This window comes from Anas acuta, chromosome 7 (assembly GCF_963932015.1).
Source record: "Anas acuta chromosome 7, bAnaAcu1.1, whole genome shotgun sequence".
In the NCBI taxonomy this organism is placed as follows: domain Eukaryota; kingdom Metazoa; phylum Chordata; class Aves; order Anseriformes; family Anatidae; genus Anas; species Anas acuta.
In genome coordinates, this window is record NC_088985.1 from 8,004,490 (window position 1) to 8,025,526 (window position 21,037).

A 21,037-nucleotide genomic window follows, 5' to 3' on the forward strand; every position below is an offset into this window, starting at 1 on the left:
GTTATACAGAGTAGCATAAACTTGAATGATTGCCTAGTATACAACTAGATAGCTGCAAGAGAATTAAAACCATGTTGTTATGCTAAAAACTCCCAATATCATAAGGTCATTCTTAATTTGCAGAACTAATAAGCTATGTGAGTTTGTGCCACAAAAACAACATCATTTATTATGTTCCATAGATGTAGAAGAGTTAAAAGGTGGTAGATCAAGCTGTGAATTGTTTTAAAAACAATGTTAGAAGCTGAAAAGCCTGTACTAATACCTGTGAATGTCTACTCTCAAGCCCAGAAACATTTTCATGAAAACCAAAATATGCTGCTTATCAATCAAAGTGTGTAATTGGCAGACTTTAGAAGTGTAATCATGAAATCTGATTTATAACTGAGTATCTTAAAAACTCAAACTATTGAGGGTATTTCTGGGGTAATGTGGCTAAACAACTCCGAAAGGTAATTTCAGTGAAACCAGGGATGAGCATAGCTAGTTTATTCTGACTTACATTCAAACACCAATAAAAATCCAGTAGTGCCTGAAAAAAGTTGTGTGATTTTACCAGTTTAACAGCAACATGTTAAAAAGCTGTGCAAGTAATTCCAACAAAATGAAGTACTGTGGGGCTTTTTTATACGTTTTGTGATGTTTGAGCATGCAGACTCTCTTTTGCAGTTTCAAGTGATGGCAGTAGCCCAAGAAACATGAACTGCCACAAGTAATTATGAGGCTATAGAAAATCTGAAATATTTTATAATAAATGAAGATAGAAAATGTGTTTTGTTCTAAATTTATAAATTATTTCTTATTTGTATATGCAGGATGAGAAGTGATGGTGGTGTAAAAATGTAAACAAAGATGGAACTGTTTTGTTTAATTTTTTGAATACCACTACTTGAATGTGAACTCCACATTGTCTCCTGCATGATCTAAAACTTCACCAAAGTGCTTGTTGCACTCTGCCCCAGCTGGAGAGTAAAGTGTGCATTGTGTACTTTGTGGGATGCATGGGTATTCTAGGAACAGAGTTCAGGCATTCAGAATATGTTTTTCTCTGCTTCTAATTTTTTTTTTTTTTTAATATTGGTTTTTGAGTCTGAATCAACATAAACATCAGGATTAAAACCAACCACTTCTGAATGTCTTTCATGCACAAATTCCTTAAGGGGAATCATTTAGCCTCCATGTGGTTACAATTGTTCTCATTTGTGGGGAAAAAACACACGATTACTGACGAGGCACCTCTGAAAATCTTCACATGGAACAACCCTGCTCCCAAATTACAGCATAGTTGGTACTTGATGATCTTAAGGGTCTTTTCCAACCTAAAAGATTGCAGTCCCAATGAAGAAGAGAAATAGGTCCCTCAGAATGAATGAAAAGCAAGGGAATACCTTGAATTACCTATGAAAAGCAAGGGAATAAAAAACTTGAAAAAAATCAAATCTCGTCTTGCTAACTGCAGATGAAAACGCATCCTACCTTGTGTGTAATTTTTTGAAATAACTACAATGTTAAGAAAAATTTAGTGAGCTCTGAAATGCTTTTTTTTTCCTTTGACAGACTGTTACAGAAAAGCACAAAATGAATGTACCCGAAACGATGAATGAAGTTCTCGATATGTCTGATGATGAAGGTATTTGAAAATTAAAAAAACAAAAACAAAAACCTGTCACTTTTCAGTCTGTTGTTTTTGGAAGAAGTATTTGTTTAAAAACAAACAAAAACTGTATGAGTTTGATATGTTATCTGCACATTCATTGTTTTATATTGTTTTTGACTCATTGATGGTCTATGCTTTTATTTAATTTTGTTTATTTAAATCATGCAGTTCGTAAAGCCAATGCCCCTGAAATACTCAGTGATGCTGAATATTTGTCAGATGTTGAAGAAGGTATTTGTTAATTTTTGTATTGCAGTGTTACTTAACTTAAACCTCTTCCTCTTATTTGCTGTGACTGGAAATTAATCCTTACAGATAATTTTCTTGTTATCCCACTAACAATTTCTATTTCACAATTAAGAATGCTTTCAAAAATTCTTTGACCTGTTGCTGATAATCCTCTAATTTTCTGAGTGTCGTACTCCCGGTTTTTAAATCAAATTACCTCCACTTTCCTGGAATAGTCCTTTTGCTGCTGCTTCTGTGGAGAATAGTTATATTATTGCAACTAAAAAATTAAATACCAGACAAGAGAGTCAAATATCAAAATACTTTGGAAGAAATAGCTGATAGTGAAAGTGAAGACAGAGGAATGAGGTGGGTTTTTTTTGTTTTGCTTTTTAAATTCTGCCATGTGTTCAGCTGTGGAATGATTGATTTGCATTGATAGTCAACGCTTAGTCTGGAAAGAAGTATTTTTAGGCTTTAAAACAAAGAAAATTGTATTTGAGTTGTCATATTCAGTAAAAACCACATCAGACTACTTTTGTGTTGAGTAAAGAGGATGCTGCATTGAATTTAGCAAGTTATTTGTAGGGAGTAAGGTAGAACTTTTTAGCTGAGATTTCAGCTGTATCATTCTGCAAAGTGGCATGAAATATGTGAGCAGGGTAATAAAACCTTATGGTTTTGGTTCCTCTAAATAGGATTTCTAAGCTATTGGCACTAGCAACCTGCACATCCCAGCTTGATCCTTGGTGCTGGTGGCTTGGTGTGACTTCAGTGGTCCCTAGGAATCTAAAACTCATTTGGCAGCTGCTTCCCTCCCTTCCACCAACAGCCCCTGCTAGGTCCAACCTTCTGTGGTGCGGATGCACAGGAGTCTGTGTGAGCCTCATTGGGAACTGCAGGTTTGGTTTCCAGAGGCCACAGTGGGATTAGGTTCCCAGGTCACACATGGAAGCAGGAAGGTCTTGAGTTGATGAAGAGAAGGACAGTGTCCTGAAGGCTTTTTGTCTGTGTCGCTGGTCAGTAGCATTAGAGCTGCAGATTTTTCTTCTGTAGTAGGTAAAGAAGTGACTGGGTCCAGTTTACTTGTGGCATTTCCATTAGCCTTTGTGCCTAGTGATACGTTTATTTTTAATGCTTGTAACACTTAAGCAGTGAGGTGTAAAAGCTGTTAGCTAAGCTCATTGTATGCAGCTTTTGTTGAATTCATGCATTGAGGCTTCTGTTTTGTTTTCTGCTCATCAGTGCTGTGTTCGTATTGCTGCATTCTCAAATAGATCATGTTCTTACCATGCACCTGTGTTTTCCAAATAACTCTTCTAGGCTATTGTGCTGCTCAGAAAAATGTATTGTTTTAACGGACCAGAACACTGAAGTTAGTTAATTGAGCAGCAACTATAGCCTCAGCCCATGGTGCAGATGAGAAATTCCTGTGTGGAATCAGAATATTAGATATGAAGATGTAAAACCTGTCTTTAATATATGGGATCACTTCTTATGGCCAAATGCAAAGGCTGAAGGGACGTGGGAGATTTGTGGGAGATTTTTGTAGTCACTAGCTCTCAATTTGACAAAAAAAAAAAAAATACAACAACAACAACAAAACCACAAATATCTATATCTATATATCTATATCTATATATCTATATCTATATCTATATCTATATATAAAAGATACGGGTAATATAATCAATTCCTGACCTAAAGACTGTGTTCTACAAATGTGTTGTTACTAGGGGACCTAAGAGACTGGTTTATATGTAAAAGGTCGTTCTCAAAGCCTAATGCGGAACAGGAGCTCTCAAATTGAATAATAGGTATTTTATTAATCCATGCTGAAGCATTCCAGTGTGCAAGGCAGGCAGTGAATTACAGGCTTTGAGATAGTACCCGCTGACCTGGCTTCTGCCTTGTGCGGCCATGAAGATAACATACTGATGCATTTCCCCACAGCTCCCCAGTGCTGATAGGCCATTTATACACAAAGCTAGTTGAAACAAGTGTGTTCAAGGTGGTAACACACTCTGACAAAGCCAGTACCTGAGGAATGAATTCTCAAGTGAGAAGGGCACAAATTTACATCCCAAACCTGAACTCCCCCTCACTTGAACATTCATGCCCTCATGATGAGCATTCATCAGCTAAATTGTTAAATGAGAAACTTGTTCAGTGATTTCTCAATATGCCACAAACCTCAAGGTTTCTCTTGTAAGAGGAATTGAAGGCTTGGAAGGTATTCTCAGAGCTTGGAGGCAGGTGTCAGGAAACTATTTCTTTCTGTTTATTTCTTAATATGTCTGCTAAATAAGTATTTACACAGAAATTCTCTCTCTTCCCTGCAGAGGACAATTTAGTTAGGAGTCAGACTAGATTAGAGAGGACATCTTCCTTCCTTTTCCTAGACTATTCTGGTAATTACACCTAAATGAGGTTAGGTGCTGGGAAACTGCTCCACCACAAAACAGAAATGGCCTTTTTTTCTGAAAGATTTCAACACAATTGTGTGGGAAGAAATGAAAGCTCATCTCCTTACATAGCAGAAAGTTTGTATATGAATATAGAACACTTCTTTCTCCACTGCATGCTGAGCAAGTGCTCTGCTTTTGTTTCTGAAGAGATTTCAGATCTTACAAATGTCAAGTCTGAGGCTGCCAGAACCAGGTCTTTCCTCTCACCATCTCCAGATGGAGCTTGCACCCCACCCGCTGTGCAGCTGCCAGGAGCACACCCTGTGGCTGGTGGGGAGCCAGGGGGGCATCAGCACACTGGGAGCCTTCTGTGGGAGGCCCCCAGGGCTCCTCCTCCTCTAGAGTTGGATGCTTAGCCTCAGTGCATCCCTCTAAGAGGGTGCAAGAGCTTTGGTGGTGGGTGTTGGAGCCCTGCTGTGACAGCCACAGAGTGGCAGTGAGCTCTGTCACAGCAGTCCCCTGTTCCAGAGGCAAAGGAAGCTGATACAGAGGGGTGAAACTATGTGAGCAGTAAAGAAGGAAAAAACAAAAAACACAGCAAAAAACAGCAGTAGTTCAGATGCTGAGAATTTAGATGGTCATTGAAATACAATTAGGTTTTTGTTTTTGTTTTTTAATTTGGTCTTTAGTATGTAACTTTATTTTAGTGTAAATAAGAACAGTGCTTTAAACCCATTTAATGGATATTCCTCTCTCTTGGTAGGAGTAAGTATCATGCTAATCAGTCCCTGGCAGATTAGGCAGATGTCCTAGGAGGACATGAGGACATGCTGCCTGATCCCTGAATAGGTGCGGGGATACCAGAAATGAGCTCCTTTAAGACAGGTCAGGATGTCCTCATGCATTAAAGTCTGTTACTGATTTTAGGAGGGATGGACTTATTATATTTTTATGCTCGTTTTTCTGAGACTGTCTCCATAAACTTTTACAGATTAATAAAAGTTTCAGTGGTTTGGTACTGGCTTTTCTTCATCCTTGTGTGAAACCAAAACTTTGGCTACAGCTAGAAGCATCCCGCTCTGCCCTGTGGCTGTACCTCTTCTGCCATTAGGCAGCTCCTGACAGGCTGTGACTCCTGACAGGGAGTGGCAAAAGCTTCAGAGTTCTTTAGCAAAGCCAGTGTCAAATGTCCATTCGGATCCCAGGCTATGATTAAATTTTGTTTGGGACTTTTCCCAAGCCACACGATCCCTTCACTCCTGCTGCCAGAGAGCCTGCATTTCTCACTGGCCTCTAAAAAGAGCACCTACCCTGTGGTTTTGCAGTTCCCAGCTGTATGAGGCAGGCTCTGACGGATCAGAAAAATGGGGAAAGTGTGGGAAAAGGTGACAAAGGTGATCAGAGATAGGGAAAAGCTGCTAGGGAAGAAAAGAGTAAAGAGAGTAGGATTGTCTATCACAGAAGAAAATCTAAATGAGGGATAGGCCAGAACATATGAAATAGTGGGTGGCAAAGTGAGCCGGTAATGGGCTGCTTGCTGCTTCCCCAGAAGTCCAAGAACAGGATGCACCAGTGAGACTAGCAAGATGCAGGTGAGAAGGGCTGCGCTCTGTGCCACAGCTGCTTACGTCCTGGGACTCCTTGCACACATCCATGGTGCGGGGAATGCAAGAAGCTGATGCGAGTTCAGAATGTACCTGCAAGAACTAAAAAAGAGAAAAAAAAAAAATAGCCTTTTGTGACTATACCAACTTCTACTGGGTTCAGAAAATGTGTTCAAATCACTGCCAGCTAGAAAATGTCCTGGAGGACTTTACACCGTTTCATGTTCTCACATTCTTCTGTGAAGTGGGGCTGCTGTGATAGCAGGGATATTCTTGACCAGATGGACCTTTGCTGTGACCTGCTGCTGCCATCTTTCCATGGACTGGGTGGTTTCCTATAGCTGCCAAGCGGTGCTTGCCCATGATGTACAAGAGAACATCTTTCTGCAACACTTAATGTACAGTGAAGGAAAACAGAAGGATGGCAATTGCAAAAAAAAAAAAAAAAGTGATGCAATTTTCTTTTTATTTTTCATCGGGGCCTCACTTTTGGGGCATTTCTGTGCACTTTGTGTCCAAGAGGCATTTTGTCTTCGCCTTTTGGTGGGACGGCGGTGAGACTGCAGCGTGCTGAGGGCAGCGCTCCTGCCCGGGGAGGTGGAGGATGAAGCAGCGCGGGGCTGCTGCAACGTGCACCACCCGTTTTGCCGGAGCCTCCCACGATCCCAAAGCAACGCGGGGCATTCTTTGAAATCACCACTCCTAGGTGCAGCTCTCCCTTTGAAGGAAGCACCTCCAGCGCGCTCCAGCAGCTTGGCAGCAGCCGGCGGAGGAGCCGTGGCACCGCTCCCACCTCTCCGCGAACCGGCGCCACTCCGCAGCAAAAACCTCACCGGCTGCCAGCGCCAGGGCGCTCGCCTCACCTGCGGCGAGGGCAGGAGCTTTCCCGCTCGGCTCGGAGCCGCTCTCGGCCTCGCCACCTCCTCCCGGAGGCCTGCGGCCTGGGGCCTGGGGCCGGGCCGGGCGCTGAGGGGCGGTGTGAGCGCGGCGCCCTCCCGCAGCCCCGCTGCCGGCCCAGCCCCGCTCTCGGGTTACGGCGGAGCTGCACCCTCACAGCACCCCCATTTCCATACAAATAACCCGAGAGCCTGCGCCTATGTCACCGGGCGAGAGGCTTGCCAAGGGAGGCTGTAATCCAATCAGCAGGAGCTTTAAAGGGATGTCTGCGGAGTGATTAAAAAGGGATTTTTATTTTTATTTTTTTTAAACCGTAGTCATTACTTTTCATTTTGTTTCATATTTGAAAAGAACTTTGATCCGAGTTGCGAGGACAAAGATGCACATGGCCTAAAATACACGCGAAGAGATCAAGATGTTAAGAAGATCTCAGTTGTTGTGTGGGAAGCGAATATGACCCACAGGGATTAGTTTGCTTGTGCTGGTTTGGAGATTAACTTTAAATCACTGCTTTAAGGACTAATAGGACTAATAGGAATTCTTGGAAACATCAGGGAAAAAGTCTTCACCAGGCTGGTGAAAATGGCTTTCCAAAACAGTAAGACTTTTTAAAGTTTAACTTCATATGTAATGTTTCTGTTTATGTGGTTTTTTTTTTCTTTCTTTCTTTCTTTTTTCCAATACTTTGTGGTATATTATAAACTATTTTAGCTTTTAAAGTGTTACTTAAAATAATCGTTGTTACTGGGTTGGAGGAGAAATTGTCGTTTGTTTGCCGTTTGCAGAGCAGTAGCCGAACGGGTATTTTTAGAATTGATTGTTAGTTTAAAACCAGAGCTCGCCTGTGGTTTCCTGAGTTAAGTGAATGGAAACCAGCCGAAACTCCTTGAATGAAAGCTGGAACCGGAGCCGGGCGTGCAGAGTCGCTTACCTTTGCGAGTCCGCTGTTAAACTTCTCTGTTGTGCAACTCTTACACGCCCAAAGGATACTCACAACAAAGGAGGAGAGCGTGAGCGTAGGCAAGTAATGAGCTTACAGGGAGCTCTCTGCTCTGCATTGTAGAGGGAACAGGGAAAAAAATCTCCTTCGGCTGCATAAGGCATATTTTGGACTTGCTCTGTCAATGCAGGAATGTAGGTTTTGCATGATGTAATGGTATGCAAATGCTCCCAGCCAGCTCGAACTGCTCCGTTAACCCTTTGCGACATCTGCCCTCCTCCCCCAAGACTTAACTTTCCTATCTTTTTCTCTAACACGCTGATCTTCTACTTCTCAGCTGATGTCCGTGTATCAAACATGTCTGACGGTCTGAGCTCTTCAAACAGTGTCACTTCGGTGAATTTTGGCTGCCAGATGCTGCCGAACAAGGAGTGCTTGTCTGGGGCACGGCTTTGTTCTGCTCCCCGCGGGTGATATGCAGGAGCCATGCCCTAGCCCCTTGCCCCCCAGCTGGCTGTAAAGTCCAGAGCCTTGATAAAGCACTTGTCTTACCTGGATAAAATCAGTCAGGGCGTGTAGAGCACCGCATTTGGGAAAAATGAAAACAAAAACCCTCTTACATTGAAACTTGCAAAAGTTATTGAGAAATATCAAAGGTGGAGGGCAGGCCTCTTGTATTAGTCAGTGTCTGTTCAAGTGTCCTGCACTTTTCAGTACTGATGGGCAAGCAGGCTGTGCCTCAGAGCTCGTTTCTTTTAGCATTCAGAGAGACTCAATGTGATTCATCAGCTCGGGCTTCTTGGTAAGCAAAGCAAGAGTGAGTGTAATGGTTCAAAGTACAGTAGAACCTCTTAGCTCGCTTAAATGATTGGGCAAAAGTCAACCCTCATATAGCTTTATTGGCTTTATGTCAGTGTGCAGACTTGCCTTTTACATATGCCCCCAATAAAATTATTTTCTCAGGCCTGCTCAGAGGGTGCGTAATTGACGGTCTGCATGGAAAGAGCCTTAGGGAAAGTGGGGTTGACGGGATTGATTACTTGTTGGCAAGCAGAGAAGGGCGTTGTGAATTACTAAGCACACAAACATTTACGATACATGTAGCTTCTGATTTCAGCTTGGCTTTTCTTCTGGCAGGTGAGGATGCAATGACAGGTGATACGGATAAATATCTTGGACCCCAGGATCTAAAAGAGTTGGGAGATGATTCTTTGCCCGCAGAAGGATACATGGGCTTTAGCCTGGGAGCCCGCTCTGCCAGGTATTGTATTTGGTGTTTCTGTGTTTGTGTGTTACCACAGTTAGAAGCTCTTGCAAATCAAGAGTGCTCTTTCACACAAAACCTGAGTCACACAAAACTGGAGATTTTGAAACGAAGTAGTAGAGGGGATGTATTTCTGTGTTATGATAATACTACACGTTTAATGCATATGTTCATTGCTGTTTTATTTCATAATCTTTATTCATGTCGGCTTCTTATGGCAATGATACAGAAAAGGAACTTCATTTTTTCTGGTATCTGCTGATGTTCTGATCCGTCTCTAAGGCATGTCTTTCCTGTGAGTTTGCAACTGGTCTAGAAACTGATCAAGAACAGCCAGGTTTCTTTTCACTACCAACTATCAATTAGATATTCATCTCTGAGTATTCTTTAATAAATTAATTTAGCTAAGGAATGTAAATGCCAGAAAAACTGAATGAAATCATTTTGCTATTTTACTGCTTTTATTTCTTTAAAGGTGACAGTGAGTAAGTAAACAGAGATAATCAATATTAAAGAAATTTCTCCCCAAATTAAAAAAATATTTATATATATTAAAAAAAATAGGCATACCCTGAATTTGTAGTAAGGTTTCATTTGACAGGAAATACTCTGTATGTTGCAGCAAACAAGCCAGAGTTTCTGTAAACCCGATAAAATATTGTAGACTTAATATAACATCTGACTACTGTTGACTTAAACTGGTGTTTCTAGATCAACATTTTAGATTTCTTCTTTGAATCTTGCTAAAGCCTGCACTGTGCATTGCTCAAAACAAATAAAACTGTATGAGTAGAGATTACCTCCATAGTTGTGGATTTGCAATGTGTTTACTGACAGTTGGATTGTACTGAAGCTAATAATTAAACCTCATAAGCTGGAGCCCCGAGGTCTTTTTCCTACACTGTAGTTTAAAGATCTGTTTCAAAAAGTGAGTTCATTGTCTAACAGTGAATGGCAACTCCCATAAGGTAAAGCTTAGATGTCTGCTCTTCAATCTTGTTTGTTATGGTTGCATTAGAAATGCAAGCATGCAGTGCACATTTGCTCCTTATAATAGCCCAGCCATGTTTTGCTTCACTTAGAATTTTTAGGTAAGTTAATAAGTATTTATGTGATAATACATTGGCAAGGAATGCCAAAATGCTTTTTAATAGTCTTTTAGCTAGAAAATCAGGAGAAGAGATGTGAAGGGAGAATCTTAAGTTTCTGTAAAGCTAATTTGCAGTTGGCGTGCTGCTTTTAAACTCGAGCTGGCATGAACAAGGTCATCACACACAGCCCTAACCAATGGGGTCAGTTCTGAAGTACTGCAGGGATGGTGGAGAGCGTGAAGTCTGCGTACAGAGCTGGGCACTCTGGTTTACAGGACACCTTACCCACATCACACTGCTCTTCCTGCACTGGCCTAAATTCTCATTCTGCAAGTGGGAGAGCAGAATTTCACTGTTAAGTAGATTTGAGGGTTCAACTTCATATTATTTGTTTATTTGAGAGAAATCTAATATTCCCATGCTTCTGATTTTAGCAGCGCCATTACTATTTGTTGCTGCGTAACTCATTTTTTACATTGCACATATGTTATGCTCAGAGGAGACAAATACAGTATTTTTTACATAGCAAAAAGTTTTCTGGGAACGTATCTTACTGCTGATTCTGAGTGTAACATTAAGAAATAAACACATTAAATATATTAGCCATCCAGCCATAACATCTTGCTTTTCCCGTCTGATTCTTTGCTTTCTATTTCTCCTGTTTCTTTTCCACTGTAAATTGCTTTAGTCCAAAAGTCAGGTAAGAAGGCATGGCATCGTGTTACATCTTTCCGCTGCTGCCATTGCTCATCTTCATTTTATTCAGCATTAGAAAGTGACATGCTTTTATTTTTGAGTGGAGGGTGGGGGGAGATTGCTTAGTGTTAGAGAATATCCCTTTGTTGTTCTAACAAATGTAACTTGATTTCGTTATACCCTTTGTCATGTAAGAGTTTGCTTAACATATGTCTACAGTATGTAATAAAGATCCCAGTTCTGCTTCCAGCACAAGGAGGAACGTGTGCTAAGGGACTAGAAAAGTTATACTAACAACTACAAAGTGCATGAAACAAGTTGTACAGTTTTGAGTCTGAATAGTGTTGCTAGTTCAAAAGTGTTAATATGTTGTTGGATGTTGCTTCTTATTAATTCACGTTTTTTACTACTTTATTTTTTGTCACGTAGCAAGCATGTCTAGGCCTGCAGCATGTTTTTAGCACATACCATTATGTATCTTCCAGGGTTAAGTGTAACACACTCCTACATTGATTCAGTTGCAGCACATTCAGAGCGATCATTGTTAATTTTTGAATAGTCTAACATGCACAAAATAATTTCCAAAGCATTGGCATTTGCATTTAATCATTAAGAAGCAAATCGATTTTCTTTCTTCATTTTTTTTCAAAATTCTTATCCTTTTTTTTCTCGAGTAACTAGGGTGTTTACGACAAAGTCAGGAGTGGTTCAGCCACAAAGAGAGAACACCGCCACATAAAACTTGCTCATAGTTTAACCTGACGCAGCAATCAGAGCCGTATGGGCAGTCACTGTAACCTACCCACAGGTCCCCTAGGACCTGCCCTCATGGGTCTCCTTGCAGGATTAGGACATGCAGACGTTTATCAAAGTTCATCTAAATACTCAAATACACTTTTGTGGATTTATTCTAAAGACACAGCATTGCTGCCAAAGCAGTAAACATCTGTTGTGATTTTGCTTATGTATATTTATAGGGAAGGAGATATTGAAATAGAGTCAAATACTACTTATTCCATTTTTCCCTTGTATTTATTTCATATATTATGTATATTTTGCCATCTTATGCTATCCCTGGAAGTTGCATGTATTAATTTTTTATTTTTATTTTTTGTTCATCTCATTGTCACCTGCACTTTCTATGATAAATGGTAAATACAACAGCCTCCGCTCCTTCAGTTCGGATAGGTCCTACACGCTGAACAGAAGCTCTTATGCCCGAGACAGCATGATGATTGAAGAGCTGCTGGTACCGGCAAAGGATCAGGTATGTGCTGCCTGTCTGGCACCAGGTGTTTGTGCTCCTTATTTATAAGGAATGTCGATCTGTAGTCCTCAGCCATGCTTGCAGCAACTGTCACTACTCATTGAAAAAGGAGAAGAGGAGAGCTGAAAGAAACAAATCATAGGTTTACCACATTGTGGTTTTAATCCTGCAAGAGACAGGGTGATGTGTTCCCAAACCAAAAGTCTAGAAAGGGACCAGTTATGTTTCTAAATGTAGGACTGGTCATTCAAGTCATTGGGAGTACTCACGAGCTTAATGTTACATGCATCTTTAGAGTGCTTTGATAAGCTGAGAACAACATATTTTACATTAAACAACTTTTGTCTGCACTTTATAGACCATGGATTATGTCTGCCCATTCTGTCCAAGTAGAGTGGACTCCAACTGCTGTTCTTGTTTTTCTACTCTTGGGAAAAAATTGGCCTTGTGAAGATTAAGCTTTTATACACTAACCAGTTTATGTATCTTCCAAACATTTGTGCAATGACTAATACAACAAAAGCAGAATGTTTTGACCTGATTATAGCATGGGAAAGTATTTCTGAAAACTAATGCTGGAGGTGATAGGGTGCTGTATGCTTTATTTTGTGAGCTCCTCAGTGTTTGATAGACTTGAGAGAATTGCTTGAGTTTCTAGATCATAGAAGCCAGAGGTCTGCTAGGATGCTGGATAAAAATTCACCAGAAAGTCTTTACTTATGAGTTAAAGGATTATGAAGTGGAACTGTTACGTCCTGGACGAGCTTAAGGTGGATTTTAATGAAACAGTTTTTCTGCTGCCCTTTACACAGAGGTACCTTTCAGCAGTGGCAAGTATTTTTGCGTAGAGTTTATTGATCTCAGAGGATGCTATCATGGGGAAAAGGGTTCACAGGGGCGGACTCTAGCATTTTAAGCCTTAGTTGTATTAATTCATAAATTCCAGTGTAGTGCAAATTATCCAGTTTTACTACAGCTTTTGCACACAGTTTTATTAGCATTCTGAGAAGGGCATAAATTGGATTCTCTAGCAATTAAACTTATTATTAATAGGTTGCTACTTTCAAATGAAATGCTTTAAACCTCCAATAACCTTGGAACAGCCAGCTAAAAAAACTGGTATTTTGAAGCTGAGAACCTAATGTTGTTTCAACAGTTACTTCTCCTAAGCCTTCATTAAATCTTCTTGATATGATGGATGTAACAGAGGAAAGGAAGGCCCTCCCGCCTGAGAACATATTGTATTGTTTAATGGTTCTGGTCATTTTTGTGATTACCATCAAAGTAGATGGCATTGATTTAGCAGCTAGGTTGCATTTCATAAGTGACAAGCACTGCGCTAAATAACTCCATAGAACATTGTTTGTTTGTAATGTGTACTGTTAACCTGCTTTGTATTACAAAATAACTCTTGAAAATTAAGAATGATTTATCTGTACATGGAAGAGTTGCAGTGACCCCACATCATATACAGGAGCTCTACTTTAGAGCAAACTTAATATTCTGTATGAGTGGTTATGGATCTCTGTGCTTTTTGGAGAATCCCTTGCAGTGGTTGCTCTTCAGCTAAAAAGCAACGGATATGAAAATCTAGTGTTAATGCTGAGCAGTAGAGTTCAGACTGTTTTTGTTGCATTTATAGTCTTCATATTTTTGTAATTCCAGTTTTCATCCAGCAATGATTGTGCAATTATTGCAGTTCAGCTCTGATCCAAATTTGTCATGCAAAATGAAGCCAGGCTGGAAGCCTGGCTGACGGTCTAATTCTAAATGTTATTTTAATCTTAATGCTCTAGACAAACTTCAAGTTTCTCATATCCAGGCACAGAGTAGGAATGATGAAGGTAATAGCAGGAACAACGTCTGTTCTAGTTCGGGGCTGTCTTGAGACGTTAGTAAAACCACGAGTTCCCTGAAAACAAACAACAGTGAAACAAAGAACTACCTTCATGAGAAAAAAAAAAATGCTATGGCTTTTGCAAGCCTTAAAGTCCTGGCAAAGAGATGCATCCGTCCTCTGGAATTTTCTTCAGCCCAGCCCAAACATGTGCCAAAGGGATGTGTTAAGCTTTATGGTGCTTTGGCCGAAGCAGGAAGAGTACATGTGGGCAAAGGAGAATACCCCTGCCTCTACATTCCTCATCTACATCACTGGGCTTCCAGATAATCTGTGCTATGACAGGAGAAAGTGAGGAAAAAAATATTCCAGTGTTCCAGCCATGGAAGTTATAGGAACAAAGATCATGATGACTCAAAACCAATATCCTGAAAGACCATCTGGAAGCTGATAGTTGTTAAGGCTGTGTTTTGGGGCACTGGACAACTCTGAAGAAGCAGTGAGCCATTGCATATCTGCATATTTGGTTTCTCTTCTTTTGTAAACCTTTTAGTTGTCTGGAGTTCATTACAGCAGCAGCAGTCTCGGAGTAAAGGGAATTAATTTTATCACAAAAGTATATAAAAGAGATGGGGCAGCTGTTGGCTTCTTAGGTGGAATCAGAGGATCCCATGGTCACTTCTTCCCAAGATCACTGAGAGACTTGGAAGTCTAAAAAGAGTCAAACGAAGAAGACTTGAAACTATTCTTGGCTGAACCTGGCTGCTGACATGTTGGGTGTTTGAGAGGATTTTCTAATAATTGCCTGAGAAGTAAAGACATTCCCTCATTTGCATTTAGTGCTTTAGGTGACCTATTCAACAGGGATGGCTGAGCCCAGGCCATACTGTGCCTCATAACCAGAGTAGAGCAAAGTTAAAATTCCTGTGTCCAACTGCGTTACTATGGATGCAGTAACTCAGACCAAATCCAAGCGACTTTTCTCTGTGGAATAATTTACATGAGCCAAAGGCAGGATGATTCAGACTGTCCATTGCATAGCAGCTTGCTGAATCTCTTCTGTCTGGATAAATTCATCTGGGAGGAAGCGTAAATTCTTCCGTTTGCTGAACTCTGGCATTACACAGCCTGGATATTCAGTTATGCAACCAGTGGGATTCTTGCCAGCAGAACTGTCAGTATTTTCATACATGCATTTGCATCTGAGCGCCACACCCTGTAGCAATGCATGTTTAATCTCCCTCAGCCCAGGTAGGGAATGCTGCAACCTGACCAAACGCAGGATCAATCCTGCGATTTGGTGTCAGGGATGATGTACCATCTCCTGGACTGCTCATATTGCAGCTTGCACAGGAAGATTTCTTTGCCTGCCTGGAAAATCCAACACCTCAGCAGATCGACAAAATGAGATCAACAGATGTGTGCTGTGTGTAAGATTCATTTGTTCAGCCATTAGCTTTTACTAGCCTGTTTCTGCCAAAATTATTGGCTGCAGGTTTTGTGCTTTTGCTGGCTGTAAATATGTCCAAAAATCTGTTTGAATGCACTTTGTCAGAAAGGAATGCATCCAAAAAAAAAAAACCAACAAACCTCACCTCATACACAGACAGTGTAGGAATAGAGCAAGGAACCCTATGCATGGAAGTAAACTTAGGGCAACTTGTGTGGATATAGCAGCGTCTCTATCTAGCACAGAGTGTCTTAGAGGGGTGGTATTTACTTAGAAATTACATGGCGCTACGTTGAGTTTTCTGCATTGTGCTGCTGGGAGATGTTAAGCATTGTTCATCTGTTTACAGTCAATGTGATCCCATCTTTGTTTGTCGACGTGTATGTCCTGGTACATGGCTGCACCTCAGCGCAGTGACACTCTGATGGCTCAGCAGACGTTTGAATGACAAACTCTAAATTGTATTGACCTCCTTTTTTATGCATTTGTTACAAAATTTATGTGTTGTCCTGTTTAGGATGATAAAGTTCATCACTTGGCAATGGAATAAATGTATTTTTTAATCTAAATTTTTCAAATCTGATACCAGCTGTTTGGTGTCAAAAGTGATCGTGTAGTCCATATGAGCTCTTACAGAGTTAAATCACTTGGAATAGCAGAAATCCACAGTTGTGGCTTTCCTGCTGAAACTGCAGGCTCTTCAAAAATGTGGAAGAATCCCCAATGTTTTACTGAAAATTATACAACTGTCTTCAGTAAACTAAATTATGATATATTTTTCAAAGCAGTGCTAATTAAATCCACTGCTACTGTTTAATTTCCACTGTTTTAATGACATTCATTTTATCTTTTATGTCTCTTGGTGTATTTCAGTATTTAGCGTATGCCATGCTTTAGCAGTGTTTGCCTGTTACTGTTGTCTGTGCTCATACCATCAGGCCTCGGTACCTATCATACAGCATGAAGACTGACAGAAGATCCCCATAAAAGAGTTAAAATAGCAAAAGAAGGAGGTATCAAAAAAATGTAGGCTACATACGACAAAGCAAAGTTGTACCCTGCAGCTAGAACTACTGATGGGCAGAAAATGATAATATTGATGGGTTTTGGAAGTAAACCTGAGATGCTCATTTGAATTGCAAAGAATGTTTAAAGAGAAATTTTCTGGAAGCCCAGAATAATGTAGGAAGGTTGCATGCTCTGGCCAACACCAGAGCACTGTCTGCTTGCTTGTCTTGTGGAAGCTTCTGAACAGAAGTATTTTCATATGTTTATGACTGGCTTTCTGAGATTTACTACTAATGCTTATATTTCCATTTCAAATAGTTCATTTACAGTACCTTTGCATGCCAGTACATAATAAAATCCAGTAAAATTAAAAAATAAAAGGTGGAAGTTATAAAACTTCCCTGTGTAGAAGAGTGCGTTTGGCTCAGGTTTGAGTGGAACGGTAATTAATTTGAAAACAGCCCACGAGGTTTTAATCTTCACAGTATATGAGGAAAAAAGCAGATAACTGCTCTCTCTAGATGCATTTACCTGTGAGCAAGAAATAACCTGCCTAGAGGAAGCATGGACATTTTTTAACACTGTCTTGGCTGAAGATGGTCTGTGCGTACTGCATGACAGTATCTTGACTTAGTCTTATTGATGTAACTTCTCATGGTGCTTCCTTAAAAGGTTCAGAAGCTTTCATATTACCCTGGAAATACAGCCATACAGTATTTACAGATGTAATGTTTCATTTTCTAGGGGGAAAACCATATATATTTGACTAGAATGGCTTTGCTATACAGATAAGAGGATGTATAGCATGAGACCTCGTTGTGGGACACAACATGCCTGCGTGTGCATGCATGTGTCCAATAGGGAACAGTCAGAAACAAATTGTGCCTTGATGTCTGTCAGATGGGGCAGTTTATTTATAGCACGGCTGTGCCAGTGCTCCACAGGGTTAAAACTATTTTTATATAGGTGAGTAGGGACAGCGGCACTCCAGAACAGTGTCCATGGTGGTGATTGTACAGATCTAAGTTCTGCTTTTAAAGGGTCGGTCAAATGGCTTTTTCTGTGTGGGAATGTTATGCTGCCTGTCTGTATGGTGTATGATTGCAGTACAAATTGTAATAATCTTCTCTACCTTTTCACCTGTAAATAAAGATTGGAGAGAGACATTCTTGTAACTGAAGGAAGTGGCAAAAGCAGACAAAAAGAAGGTTTGAAAGTGTAAAGATGTGTAAGATTAATTTCTCTGTGGATTCTAAATTTCTGTTATGGGATTTCTAGTAATTTAACAGCTGGGATGTCAGCACTGTTACGTGGAAAGGAGACAGATTGAGTTTTAATGGAATTATATTAACAAGCTTATATTTAAGACAAGCATTTTACATCTTAATTTTAAATTTCAATGTTGTGTTTCTTTTTTTTTAAAGCACCTGACGTTTCAAAGGGAATTTGATTCTGATTCTCTCAGACACTACAGCTGGGCTGCAGACACCTTGGACAATGTTAACCTTGTTTCAAGTCCCATCCATTCTGGGTAGGTCGCTTAACAGATTTCCTTTATCTTTAAATGTGGAAATGTATTGTTAGCCGAAGAATACAGCCTGCTGTAATGGCTGTTAACATGCCTATTCCTGCTCTGGTTGAAGCCAGTGGCAAAATTTGTACTGACTTCAATGAGGGTGCTTAATAACGGGAGTCAGGCTAAATTCTTGCATATCAAACCAAAAGCTTGCTTCTGCACTTAATTTTCTGAATGCCAAAAACTTTGTAATCCTACAGGCTTCTCTTTAGTAGTCTTGTTTTGCTTTTTCTGTTGCTTATGCTTTGCTTTTAAGTGTCACAAGGTCATTTTGTTTGAATTGTATTATATTATTTGAAATACGAAATCAGAGATAGAATGTTATGCTTTCTGTTATTTCATACAGGAAAAAAATAGGGGGCTCTAACTTCTTATTTTATTTATACCTCCAGACTCCTGTTTATTCTCCAAAATATGTAGTTCGAATTCAGTTATTTACTCACGAATCATCACTGCACTTACAGTGCTTCTTGAAAGTACCACATACACTTGATTTAAATGTAATAAGAGTAATTTTGGATTGTGTGTTTTAAAATTTACAAACAAATACATAGGTGGAAGGAATCATTACATCTGAGATTATCTAGTATAAATATTTGTTATAAAATTTTCAAGATCAGAACATCAATTACATATCCTTTTTAATTTTGACTAATTCCATTCTTATAATGAAAATGTGTTCAGCACATACCAAAAGATTTCAATTTAAAGCAAGGCCACAAGTTCCACAGCAAATCCCACAGCTCCAAAGCTACAGTGCCACAGTTAAGTGTAAGTGCCTGATGGAGCTGAATAGAAATAAACAATGATGGGTTTGTAGGTCCTGATCTAATAAAACACTGCATATGGTCAATGCTAGGGTTGAAATATCAGGAGCTGTGGAATGAAAAGCTGCAATCTGTTGGTTAGCACAGAAGGGTATGTTAGCAAAGGACCTCAGAGAGCTGGTAGGCCATCCACTTGCATTATAACAGCATAAAAGGTGAGCAAGCCATTCCTGAAATACATTCGATTTCTTCATGGTCACTTAAAATAAAAGAGGGTCTGTAGTCCCTCAACTTCAGTGGCTTGCTATCCTTTGCTGCAATATTTCTTTTCCTGATGTTCAACTTAAAATCTCTTCGCTGTAACTTAAGTCTATTTCTTGTCCTGTCCATGATAGTCATGGACAGGAATAATATCCTACTTGTCTCTTTGTAATATCTTGTATTTTGCAAGATGTATAGTTCTCTCTTTTGTGAAGTATAATTTTTCAGGTTTTCCTAGGTGGTTCTTTGTACATATCACCAGATTCTTGCTTGCTGTCTCCTGGTTCTCCCCTTTTTGATCTTAGATGATTTCTAAGCCAGTTTTGGCACCAGACTCCCAAAGAGATGGCACCAGTACTGGCTAGGTATGGCAGGACCACTACCTCCTTGATCTAACATATGACACACCTAGTCTAAATCCAGCAGTGAGAATTGTCATTTTGGTAACTATAGCTCCTGTTAACTGATGTTTGTGATTTCCTACAGTTTCTTAGTTCCTTTCTGAAATTCTGCAGTCTTAGTATTTTTTCTCTGTTTTGAGCTTGTGTTTGGTTTCTTCCTTATGTTTGCATTTGCCTTTACTACCTTTCAACTTGTTGGTTTCAGAATGCTTTTCCATTTTAACAAGATAGCTTTTAATTTGGATCCTTTTTTCCAAAGTGTTATCAGCCCTTTCTGTCCGGTACTCAAACCACGAATGAAGATGTTATCTCAGTACTTGGCCCAGGACAACACAGTGAAATCCCTGGTGGAAGTTTTCTTTCAGTTTGACAGTAAAGCACAGATGGTAACTCTTTTGAAGTAGTTTCTCAGGTGATTGTACACTTACCTTATCTGTGCTGTTTCACTTGGTTACTGAAATAAAAATACAGAACTTCTATATATCCACTTAGTAAGTTACCCTGTCAAATAAGTTAATTTGACAAGTTATGTATATTTTGGCTCTTTGTTCTTTTGAAGGACATGGGATCTTTTGAATCAACTACTTCAGATCTGCTCACTTTATACATCAGTCCTCACTAGGGCAGCCATGGCCTTAGCTGCTGCCCAGAGGGGAAGGGCTGCAGACCTGCAGCAGTGGGGCAAACTGGGGGGCTGCAGGAGAGGTGGTGAGGGAGAGAATCTGATCACCAGAATATTCTGCCACCAGTTACAGCTTTTCTGCCATACCACATTTTTCTTTTGACGGATAAAGTCCATCAGAAATGATGTTGTGATGACTCAGTTCCTTTCTCAGAAAAAAAGTAATTGGTTATTTTCTTTCTATTGTGGCTCCCTGTTATAATATGATACTGTTTGATTTTCCTCATTATCTTCATCTAGGGGCAATCAACAGGTTTTGCCTTCTCATCTTCCTGTAGCTCGGCATATCTGATATACGTTGAATCATGACTTTCCTCTTCTCGGAAAAGCAGCTCCTTTTCCGCTTGGTGGAGGTGCTTCATCCCCTTGCCTTGTCCCTGTCTGTTCTGTGGCTGTAGGCAATGGTGTGGCAGCTAGGGTCACCAGCTGTCAACAGTCCTCGTGGTCTGCTCTCTGCATTCCTCATTCCCCCAGGCCCTCCAGTGTGCCATGCCAGGGGAGCTCCTCTGCAGTGTGTTCGCTTGCATTGCTCCTTTCCCCTCGTACAGAACAGAGCATCAACATTTCTTCCCATCTCTAATCTGAGGCAGAAGGGGAATTCTGGGGAGCCAGGGTGTGGATATCAAGGAATGTATCAGTGAAAGAGGAAGAAAGAAGGAAAACTTGGCGTTAATTTTGATTTTTCTGGTTTTTCCTTTTTTTAAGCCAAGATGGTGCTTCATGTTTTTATTTTTGAGTTCAGATAAGTTGTTTTGCCAGGATATGCTTTGAACATGGTCCATTATAAGTAGTGCACTGAAACGTGTCAAGAATCTTGCGGCCTCTGGAAAGGTAGAGCTCCATCACCAAGGTGGCCTTCAGCTTTCAGATGTGAGCGTCCTTGTACATCTTGAAATGTGGCTGTGCTCTCTCCATGTTGCCTTTTTTAACTCCTTGGTTTCCTGAGCTCAAAGAAAGAAACTAATATGTCATGTTCTCTCCCATACTGAGAAACTCAGAAATG

General features: G+C 40.2%; 1 protein-coding gene and 1 long non-coding RNA gene across 34 annotated transcripts in view; one reads left to right on the forward strand and one right to left on the reverse strand.

The window, feature by feature from the left end:
- The window catches only part of ANK3 (ankyrin 3), a 296,280-nt gene that overhangs the window by 214,302 nt on the left and 60,941 nt on the right, over positions 1–21,037 (forward strand). For 15 of the 33 annotated variants that reach the window (XM_068688711.1, XM_068688729.1, XM_068688723.1 and 12 more), the window contains 5 exons: positions 1,558–1,630; positions 1,826–1,888; positions 8,872–9,007; positions 11,950–12,052; positions 17,772–17,878. In XM_068688711.1, coding sequence (XP_068544812.1) covers positions 1,558–1,630; positions 1,826–1,888; positions 8,872–9,007; positions 11,950–12,052; positions 17,772–17,878 — 482 coding nt within the window. Of the gene's footprint in view, positions 1–1,557; positions 1,631–1,825; positions 1,889–6,531; positions 7,393–8,871; positions 9,008–10,777; positions 10,790–11,949; positions 12,053–17,771; positions 17,879–21,037 lie in introns of those variants that run through there. The other 18 variants (XM_068688739.1, XM_068688719.1, XM_068688707.1 and 15 more) reach the window with 12 other exon arrangements.
- On the reverse strand, positions 3,692–8,278 carry LOC137859558 (uncharacterized). The gene is made up of 2 exons (XR_011098373.1): positions 7,726–8,278; positions 3,692–6,289 (listed from the first exon to the last, which is right to left on the reverse strand). It is a non-coding gene; the product is annotated as an uncharacterized lncRNA (long non-coding RNA).